This window comes from Propithecus coquereli, unplaced genomic scaffold (genome assembly GCF_000956105.1).
Source record: "Propithecus coquereli isolate 6110/MARCELLA unplaced genomic scaffold, Pcoq_1.0 Scaffold239, whole genome shotgun sequence".
In the NCBI taxonomy this organism is placed as follows: domain Eukaryota; kingdom Metazoa; phylum Chordata; class Mammalia; order Primates; family Indriidae; genus Propithecus; species Propithecus coquereli.
Genome location: NW_012147941.1, coordinates 873,025 through 883,808, shown reverse-complemented (window position 1 = coordinate 883,808; position 10,784 = coordinate 873,025). Strand labels below are relative to the sequence as shown.

General features: G+C 42.0%; 1 protein-coding gene across 1 annotated transcript in view; it reads left to right on the top strand.

The window, feature by feature from the left end:
- TRNAU1AP (tRNA selenocysteine 1 associated protein 1) overlaps positions 1 to 10,784 on the top strand; it is a 20,610-nt gene that overhangs the window by 4,763 nt on the left and 5,063 nt on the right. The window contains exons 3-8 of the mRNA XM_012645982.1: positions 1,326 to 1,425; positions 2,037 to 2,089; positions 4,546 to 4,677; positions 5,738 to 5,857; positions 8,035 to 8,197; positions 8,414 to 8,447. Coding sequence (XP_012501436.1) covers positions 1,326 to 1,425; positions 2,037 to 2,089; positions 4,546 to 4,677; positions 5,738 to 5,857; positions 8,035 to 8,197; positions 8,414 to 8,447 — 602 coding nt within the window. The remainder of the gene's footprint in view (positions 1 to 1,325; positions 1,426 to 2,036; positions 2,090 to 4,545; positions 4,678 to 5,737; positions 5,858 to 8,034; positions 8,198 to 8,413; positions 8,448 to 10,784) is intronic.

Genomic DNA, 10,784 nt, shown 5'->3' with positions numbered 1-10,784 from the left:
ATGGCGGCCTGTGCCTGTAGTCCTAGCTACTCAGGAGGCTGAGGCAAGAGAATCACTTGAGCCCAGGAGTTGGAGGTTGTAGTGAGCTGTGATCATGCCACTGTACTCCATCCTGGGTGACAGAGGCAGACCTTGTCTTTCAAAAAACAAAAGTCTTCCAACACTCATACAAGAAGTTCAGACTGGTAAAAAAGGAAAAAAAAAAAAAAAAAAGAAAGAGATTTTAAAAAATAAAAAAGTCCATCTGTATTTATATAAATATAAGAAATATTCTTCCTAGGTATATTTGCTAGATAGATGATTTCTTTTTGCTGAATCATATGAAAGTAAGTTACAAGCATTGGCTACTTCACTGCCAAAATCTCTGCATATAAATATTGCTAAAAACTGGACATTCTCTTACATAACCACAATGTTCATATTACACTAACAAAATTAACAATGATTCCCTAATACCATATAATAGCCAGTCTCCATTTAAGTTTTTATAATGGTCCTAAGAATACCTTTGATAGTTTTGTTGTTTCATAATGAATCAAGATCCAATCTGGAATCCTGCATTGCATTTAGTTTTAAGTCTCTTTTAACGTACAAAAGCCCACCTCTTTCTCTTCCCGTTAACGTGTATGTTTTAAGTGGGTAGGACTAGTTGTCTTACATAACGTCCTACATTCTGGGTTGGTTTGTTTCCTTGCAGTAGGTGTTTTATTAGTCTATTCCTAATACTTCCTGTCAACTGGATGTTAGATCTAAAGACTTGTCTGGATTGCATAAAATAACTTTTGCAAGACTACACACGATACAGTGCATAAATAAAATGTTTACTAAGTGAGTCTGGGACTGGCCCAGATTGGCAATCCTTATATTGAGGCTTGTTAAGTATGGAAGGGAGCAAAAGCCAGTGTGGGCTCTTGATTAGAAAACCGTTTCTCCCTCCCTTCAGGCCAAGACTCATCTGGTTATCTTTTTTTTTTTCAGACAGAGTCTAGCTCTGTCCCCCGGGCTAGAGTGCTGTGGCGTCAGCCTAGCTCACAGCAACCTCAAACTCCTAGGCTCAAATGATTCTCCTGCCTCAGCCTCCCAAGTAGCTGGGACTACAGGCACGTGCCACCATGCCCGGCTAATTTTTTCTATTTTTAGTTGCCTGGCTAATTTTTTTTTCTATTTTTAGTAGAGACCAGGTTGGTGGCGTGGGGGTGGGGAGGGTCTCGAACTCCTGACTTCAAGCGATCCTCCCATTTCAGCCTCCCAGAGTGCTATGAGCCACCGTGCCGGGGCCTCATCTGGGTATCTTTAACCATTCTCTTTCTCTGCTTTCTTTCCAGAATCCCAGCTGGCTACTGCTTTGTAGAATTTGCAGATTTGGCCACAGCTGAGAAGTGTTTGCATAAAATTAATGGGAAACCCCTTCCAGGAGCCACACCTGTAAGGACATTTAGATACTGATGATGTTGCCATTTTTATTGTCATTGATTACTATCATCTATTGAATCCCTACTGTATACTTGTATCATTTTATTTAATCCTATAACCGCCCTGTACAGTGGGCATTGTTATCTTTGACAGCCCATGAAACTGAAGCTCGGGGAAATAAAATAACTTGCCCAAGGCAACACAGGTAGTAAGTGGCAGAGCCAGGATTCAGACTGAAGATTGGTTGCCTTCAGAATCCATGCCCTTCCCACTCTGCCTCCCATAACGGAAGACTTGAAACTGTAGACCTCTTGCCTGATTGAGAAACTAGAACAGGCTGGCAGCAGCAAGGACACGTTTCAAGAGAGTTACATTCTGCTCTTCCCACAGTTACTTAGCTTACAGCTGCACCAGCTGGCACACCTGGGCTCATAGAACCATGGAGCTGGCAGTGCCCTTAGCGGTCATCCGTGCAACCCCCTCATTTTATACAGGAGAGAAAGCTGAGGCTTAGAGAGGGGGAGATGTTTTGGCCAAGGTAATTTATTTCAGTTTTTTTCAAATATTGTTTGACTCTTGAAACACCTTTCTCTGTTTTAGTTTGTTTGTTTTTAAATTTCCAGGCAAAACGTTTTAAACTGAACTATGCTACTTATGGGAAACAACCAGATAACAGGTAAGCACAGAGTAATGTCTAGCCATAGACACGATGTGTCACTGTGCCAGTCACTGCCAAAAAGGAGAAATGGGGCCGGGCACAGTGGCTCATGCCTGGAATCCTAGCACTTTGGAAGGCCGAGGCAGGAGGTTTGAGACCAACTTGAGCAAGAGCAAAGCCCCATCTCTACAAAAAATAGAAAAAAAATTAGGCAGGCATGGTGGTGCATGCCTGTAGTCCCAACTACTTGCTAATGCTGAGGCAGGAGGATCACTTGAACCCAGGAGTTTGAGGCTGCAGTAAGCTGTGATAACAGGATCGCACTCTAGCCTGGGTGACAAAGTGAGACTGTCTCCAAGAAACAAAAGAAAAAGGAGGAATGGCAGCTGAGTTTGGCCGCACTTTGCCCCCCTCAAGGAAGATCTTCCTGGTGTGCCTTCTGTCAAGGCCGTGTCTTTTCTATACGTGGCCCCTCCCCCAGCCTTCCAACTTGTTACTCCCCACAGTATGGAGGTTTTATTCTGTAAGAATTGACCTGTTGTAGCAAAATAAATTGGTTGGCAGTTTCAGGTTGCTGTTTGAAAGCTTTAAAACAATGTATCAGGCCAGGCATGGTGGCTCAGGCTTGTAAACCCAGCACTTTGGGAGGCCAAGGCAATGGGATCTCTTGAGGCCTGGAGATGGAGACCAGCCTGGGCAACACAGAGACCCCATCTCTACAAAAAGTTTTTGTTTTGTTTTTTTTTTTGAGATAGTCTCGCTCTGTTGCCGCAGGTAGAATGCAGTGGCGTCATTGTAGCTCACAGCAACCTCAAACTCCTAGGCTCAAGCAATCCTCTTGCTTCAGCCTCCTGAGTAGCTAGGACTACAGGCACGTACCATGATACCCATGACACCCGGCTAATTTTTCCAGTTTTTAGTAGAGACAGGGCGGGGCAGGTGGTGTGTGTCTCACTCTTGCTCAGGCGGTCCTCCCACCTTGTCCTCCCAGAGTGCTAGGATTACAGGCGTGAGCCACTGTGACCAGCCAACAAATTTTTTAAAAATAGCCAGGCTTGTTGGTACATGCCTATAGTCCCAGCTAACTGGGAGGCTGAGGCAGGAGAATGGCTCAAGCCCAGGAGTTTGAGGCTACAGTGAGCTATGATCACTTGGGCAACAGAACGAGAGCCTGTCCCTTAATAAAAATTTGTATCAAAAGCTTTGAAAACATTTGGACCCCTTGAGCCTATAATTCTAGTTTTAGGATTTATGCATGAATGAATGTGTGCAAAGATTAGCCTCAAACATGTTCATCGAAGTATTATGTATAATGGGCAAAGCTGGGGAAAACCCAAATAACCTAGTAATAGTGAAGTGGTTTAAATTATAATATGTTCATTAATTTGCTATGTATTTATTAACAAGTCTTTGTGTATCCATTAACAAATTGCAAAACATTGACATGTCCAGATGTTGGCAATATGTTAAAAGTCAAAAAATGCTAGTAACAAAACATGATGAAATTGTATCCAATATTTGTAAACTTAGAAGAAAAGCCTTGGAAAAAAGACAAAAGTATATACTAAAGCATTCATAGTGATTGCGTTCACATGGTTGGGTTATTGATAATTTTATTTTCTTTGTGCTTTTATGTATTCTGATTTTATACAAGGAATATGTATTGTACTTGAAATAAGAGTATCGCTTGTTGATTTATTTTTTGAATAGAATTGATCTCCTAGAGCAGGAGTTGTCAAACTTTGGCCTGATTTGTATCACCTACAAACTGGAAGTGGTTTTAACGTTCTTAAAGGATTATAAAAACAGGCAAAGAAAGCAAGCATGACAGAGACCATAGGTACCCTACAAGGCCTAAAATATTTACTACTTGGCCTTTATAGAAAAAGTTTGCTGACCCCTGTTCTCAAAGTTTAGGGGGTTCGTTTTAGCTAGGCTTTACATCCTTAGGAGATAACTAGTTCTTATTCTCAGTCTTTTAACATTTTTGTATTAAAAATATGCAATAAATGCAGAATGTTTTATCTTTTGAGTGCCTCGGAGTTGCACCTCTGACCCCATCCTCCCATACGCACTTGTAATACTTAAAGCCAGACAGGCTTTGTGTAGTGGGTGAGGGATTTGGGGCAGAGATTGCCTCCATAACTCTTTTTCCAAGATTTCTATAGTGGAACAAAGTAGGGCCTGGTTAACTAGACCCATCAGGTGTGTTGTTCCTTAAGAGGCCCAGGAGAGGTTTGCCTGGAATATGCCAAAAAGCTCTTCAGAGCAGAGGGTTTTTTTTTTTTCAATTTATTTTAGTTTATTTTTTTTAGACTAGTCAAGTGCAGTAATGAGAAGTGGGGAAAGTGGTAGAACAAGGAGTTCAATCTCTACCTAACTGTGAACAATCAAGTGAGATAACTCACTACCTTCAGACCACCCGAGAGCAGAGGTTTTGGTCTTTGTCTCTGAATCTTGTTCTCCCCTCTCAGCCCTGAGTACTCCCTCTTTGTGGGGGACCTGACCCCAGACGTGGACGATGGCATGCTGTATGAATTCTTCGTGAAAGTCTACCCCTCCTGTCGGGGAGGCAAGGTGGTTTTGGACCAGACAGGCGTGTCTAAGTAAGGCCTTACCTGTTATTGATGCCCGTACTTTCCCTCTCCCAGGTGGAGATGTTTTAGAGAGGCCATGTAGCATGGCAGTTGAGAGCACAGGCTCTCGAGTGTGAATCCCAGCTCCAGTGCTGGTAGGAGTAATGCAGTATACGAGTTACTGAGCCTCTCTGACCCTATGCAGCCCCATCTGCAAAATGGGGCTGATTAATAGTATCTGCTCATAGGGTTGATGTAAGGATTCAAGGATATCATATAAATAAGTCACATAGGAAATTATTTATAGGCGTTTGCTATTTTATTTGTTACTGTTACTGAGCCTTTCAGTGTAGTTAGAAGTTTCCCACTTCAAAAATGGAAAAACCTTAAGAAAGGCTCATTCTTGGTCAGCATAGTATTTAGAAGCTGAGGCTTTGGGAGTCTGACAGACGTGGCTTTGAATCCTGCTTCTGTTCCGACTTTCAGTAGGTTATTAAACCTCTCTGAACTTCGGTTACCTCCTCAGTAAAATGTGGATACTACCTTCACGGAATTGTTGAACAGTTTGATGAGATAACCCTGGGGAAGTGGTCAGCACAGCTCCTAGGAAATAAGTGCTTGTTAACTTCAGCTGTCATTAATTTTTCTCCCAGTTAGACTATGAGCTCAGGAAAACATTAGGGCAGACTCTGTAAGTATTTACTGAATTAGTTTCTTCAACTTTTACTGCTACTGCTACTACCATAATGATGAGAATAATAGTTACTTTCCAGTAGATTGAGAAGGAAGCTCCTGTTTGGGAAGGAGCCCCACGGGTGATGGTGTCAAGGAAAATGGGGAACTGAACGTGGGAATTCCTGCAGATCTCAGGATCGTCCTGTGTGTGAATCCTGACACCGCTCTGTGCTCACCTCCACCAATGGGACTGTTGTCCCTTGCCTTAGTTTGATGGCTCTCTTGCCCTTCTCAGCCCCTTCTTTCTGTATTCCTGCCCATCTTCCTGCCCTTCCCTCTTCTTCATGCCTCTATTCTTAGATTTTCATCACATTTGTGATCTAAATAATGTGTTGGGTTTTTTTCCCCCCCGCAGGGGTTACGGTTTTGTGAAATTCACAGACGAGTTGGAACAGAAGCGAGCACTGACGGAGTGCCAGGGAGCAGTGGGACTGGGGTCTAAACCCGTGCGGCTGAGTGTGGCAATCCCTAAAGCGTGAGTCCTGTAGGGAAGGTAGAGGGGATCTGGACTCCCCTCCCTGCACCCCCATCTGGACACCCCTCATCTGTTTGCTGAGAACCAGGGCATCCCCATACTGGGTGGGAGACTGCGAGGGAGGTTCAGTTCAAGCCACAAGTAGCTGAATGGCTGCTGTTTGCCAGGCTGTGTCCTGGGTGTTGGAGATGGACTGGCATAACCCGCCCCTCCAGAATCTTATAGTTGGGCATGGAGCTGTGAATGGGGGAGGCAGATATATTCAGAGGTTGCCGGTAGCAACACTGGAAAAGCTGTGTGGCTATATATACCTGATGTTCTTGCTCTTTGCCCAGTAGTGCCACTGTTGGGAACTTACTACAGAATTAATAAGAATTAAGGAAAAGGAAAAAAATTACTTCCAGTTTTAGCCTTATTTATATTAACAAGACCTACAAACTGCCTGTGAATGTCCCTTGCTATGGGAATGGGTAAGAATTAATATTGCAGACATCCTACAGAATATTATATACATCACTATTATAGCTGTCATGCCAGCTAGAAGACCATTCTTACCTTACAACTCCAAGCAGGTTTCTCCTGCAGATGCAAGACCACTTTTCTCTGAACAGAACCTTTCATCCTTTAGCCAAGTTAATGATTCTTAACTGGGGTGATTTTGCCCCCAAGGGGACATTGGCAACCTCTGAAGATATTTTTGGTTATCACAATGGAGGATGTGCTAATGGCATCTAGTGGGGACCAGCCAAAGATGCAGCTACACAGCCTACAATTCACAGGACAGCTCCCCCTGCCATGGCAAGACTGAGAAACTCTACACCAAAACAACAAGAGTAGCTGAACTGTTAGGGTAGAACTTCCAAATGGCCATTTTTTTTTTTAAAACAACAAATATTTTGAGGTTCTTTGTGGTTTAACTGTGTTTAATACATGGAAGATCATCCTGATTTCCCCCCAAAATGTTATTTGTTATTCTATCATGTAAAAACTTTAAAGACCAGCCTGGTCAACATAGAGAGACCCCATCTCTACAAAAAATTTAAACATTAAAAAAAAAAAATTAGCCAGGCATGGCGGCACACACCTGTAGTCCTAGCTGTTTGGGATGCTGAGAGAGGAGGATGGCTTGAGCTCAGGAGTTGGAGGCTGCAGAGAGCTATGATGACACACTGCACTTTAACTTGAGTGATAGAATGAGACCTTATCTCAAAAAAAAAAAATTTTTAAATATTTTAAAGGAAAGAAATTTTCTCATAATTTCATCACCCTAAAATGACCTTAATTTCTCAGCTCCCGTTTAGGCTTGTCCATATGCATTCCTCATATGCATGTATATATATCATGTGTGTGTATATGTATATTTTCATCATGTATATGTTGTATATATACACACTACATGTGAGTCAATTTACATATGGTGGATTTTATTTGTTCATTTTTAATTACAAAAGTGAAGCTGTATAGTTGCACAATCATTTTTTTTTTTTTTGAGGCAGAGTCTTGCTCTGTTGCCTGGGCTAGAGTGCCGTGGCATCAGCCTAGCTCTCAGCAACCTCAGACTCCTGGGCTCAAGCCATCCTCCTGCCTCAGCCTCCCAAGTAGCTGGGACTACAGGCATGCGCCACCATGCCCGGCTAATTTTTATATATATATATATATTTTTTTTTTTTTTAGTTGTCCAGATCATTTCTTTCTCTTTTTTAGTAGAGATGGGGTCTCGCTCTTGCTCAGGCTGGTCTCGCACTCCTGACCTTGAGCAATCCACCCGCCTCGGCCTCCCAAAGTGCTAGGATTATAGGTGTGAGCCACCATGCCCGGCCCACAATCATTTTTTTTTAAACGCTGCAGGAGATTCTTTTGTCAGTCCTGACAAAGTTTGATAAGAGAGACAAACCTAAGCATTAAAACCTCTTGTCTTAAAAGCATGGGCTCTAGAGCCAGACAGCCTGGCTTTGAATCTCCTATTAGCTGTGTCACTTTGGACAAATTACTTAACCTCTCTCTATACCTCAGTTTCCTCATCTGTAAAATAAGAACAATGGTATACTTATTGCAAAGGGATACTGTGTGGATTAAATTAGTTAATCTGCATAAAGCACTTAAAACAGCCTCTGGCCACTTAGCCAATATTATGGAAATGTTACTTATATTTGTTTATTTTTGTTTATATATTTAAGGAGCCGGGTAAAGCCAGTGGAATATAGTCAGATGTACAGTTACAGCTACAACCAGTATTACCAGCAGTATCAGAACTACTATGCCCAGTGGGGCTATGACCAGAACACAGGCAGCTACAGCTACAGTTACCCCCAGTATGGCTATACTCAGAGCACCATGCAGGTAACAGTGATTTGGCAAGTCTGGCCCTCTTGGGTTAAGTTTCTCCTCTAGAAATGGGTCATTCTCCAGGATGGGATTGGTTAGGACTGGGACTTGGGCTTTGGCAAAAATGGGGAAAGCTAAAGTAATCTAGTTCCTCTTGTTAAAAAAAAGCCTTCGTGGTCATGGGCCACCATTTCACCATGCTCTTCACCCACCTCTCTGGTCTCTTGACAGACATATGAAGAAGTCGGAGATGATGCATTGGAAGGTAAGAAAGAGTTCATTCATTCATTCCTCTGTCCACCATTGTCAAGTGACTGTCTTGTGGCTGGCCGTGTGCCTTCAGCTAGATACCGAGAGACAGCAAGGTAAATTCTGTGCTGGAAGAACTTACATTCTAGTGAGAGAGCCGGATGCCTACATAATTACAGTAAGATGTGACGTGTGTCACTCAGAGTTATGGATGCAGATCCCAGATAGGCCAGGACAAGCAGCTACAGGGGAGGAAGCCCATCATTCCCTAGACATGTGGCATTCTATCCCAGGAAGTGGGTCTCTAACAATAATACTGTTACCTTGTATTTATTTGATGGTTTGTAAAATTCATTTTATTTGGAAAATACAGTAAAGTATAATGAAGAAACTGAAAATCAGCCCAATCCTTCATTGTAGTAATAGCCAAAATATTTATTGTAATTTTTATTGAATTTAACCGAAGAAAAAGGAAAATACAACTGAAGGAATTGCTAAAACCTCAAATGTTTTTTCGAACAAGATACTAATGGTTCTTAAAAGATTTTCTAAGGTTTTAAAAAACTATGAAAAACAATTAAAAATAATTTTTTCAACATGTTTCTGAATAGATGTTAAGTTTTCAGGAAATAAAACTCAAACAGTTGTTTTATAAAAGCAGACATTGATTTCTAACTAAAGAAAATGAAACTTTTTTGTCTTTTTAATTTTTTTATTTTTAATTATTATGAGTACATAATAGTTGTATATGATAAAACTTTTTTTTTTTTTTTTTTTTTTTATTCCAGGGTTTTGTGAGGGTACAAACATTGTAGTTACACTTTATGTCATGATAAAACCTTTTTTTTTTTTTTTTTGAAACAGAGTCTCACTGTGTTGCTCGGGCTAGAGTGCTGTGGCGTCAGCCTAGCTCACAGCAACCTCAAACTCTTGGGCTCAAGCGATCCTTCTGCCTCAGCCTCCCGAGTAGCTGGGACTACAGGCATGCACCACCATGCCCGGCTAATTTTTTCTATGTATTTTTAGTTGTCCAATTACTTTCTTTCTATTTTCAGTAGAGACGGGGTCTCACTCTTGCTCAGGCTGGTTTCGAACTCCTGAGCTCAAACAATCCGCCCGCCTCGGCCTCCCAGAAAGCTAGGATTACAGGCGTGAGCCACCGCGCCCGGCCGGAAGGGGGCTTTATTATATGTATACCCACAGACTTTAGCACACACAGACACCTGACCTTGACTAAGCCGTTCACTAGTCTCTTCCCATCAGCTGTCACCTACACTGAGTGTAGGTCATGGTTACAGTTGCTTTCTTACAGTTTCCATCTGGAGCCTTTGTAGATGCTAAGAGCTTAAATCTTATAATTTAGATTAAAATGACAAAGATCCCTCTGATTGTAGGTACAGGCCCAGTACTTATATGGAAAGATTCAGCACTGACTGGTTTCAAAAGGGAAAACAGACTCTTAAGAGTGAGGCCAGGTGCATGGCTCATGCCTGTAATCCTAGCACTCTGGGAGGCCGAGGCAGGAGGATTGCTTGAGGTCAGGAGTTTGAGACCAGCCTAAGCAAAAGCAAGACCCCTGTCTCTATTAAAAATAAAAAAAAATTAGCCAGGTATAGTGGCACGCGCCTGTAGTCCCAGCTACTCAGGAGGCTGAGGCAAGAGGATCACTTGAGCCCAGGAGTTTGAGGTTGCTGTGAACTAGGCTGACGCCATGGTACTCTAGCCCAGGCGACAGAGCGAGACTCTGTCTCAAAAAATAAAGAGTAAGCGAGAATGCTGGAAATAATTTATACAAGATGAAAAAAGTTTAAACATATCATTTGTATCAGTCAGGGTTCTCCAGAGAAACAGAACAGATAGGATATGTTTATGTATAAAGAGATTTATTTTAAGGAATTGGCTCCCACAATTGTGGGGTCTGGCAAGGCTAACATCTGTGTGCCAGGTGCACAGCCTGAAAACGCAGACAGTGGTTGGTGTTGTAGTCATGAGTCTGGCATTTGTAGGGTAAGGCTGGGAGATGGAAAACTAGGGCAGGATTTCTCTGTTAGTCTTGAGGCAAAATTCCTTCTCTGAGAAACTTGTTTTTTGCTCTTAGGACCTTCAAGTAATTAGATGAGGCCCCACCCACGTTATAGAGGATAATCATTACTTAAAATCAACTGATTGCAGGTGTTCGTTACACCTACAGAATATCTTCACAGCAACATCTAGACTGGTGTTTGACCAAACAACTGGGCACCATTAGCCTAGCCAAGTTGACACCTAAAATTTTAACCATCACAATGTTTCTATAAAGTTAGTTTATACGCTTTGAATTAGTAACTTTACTGGAAAGATTTTTTTTTTTTTT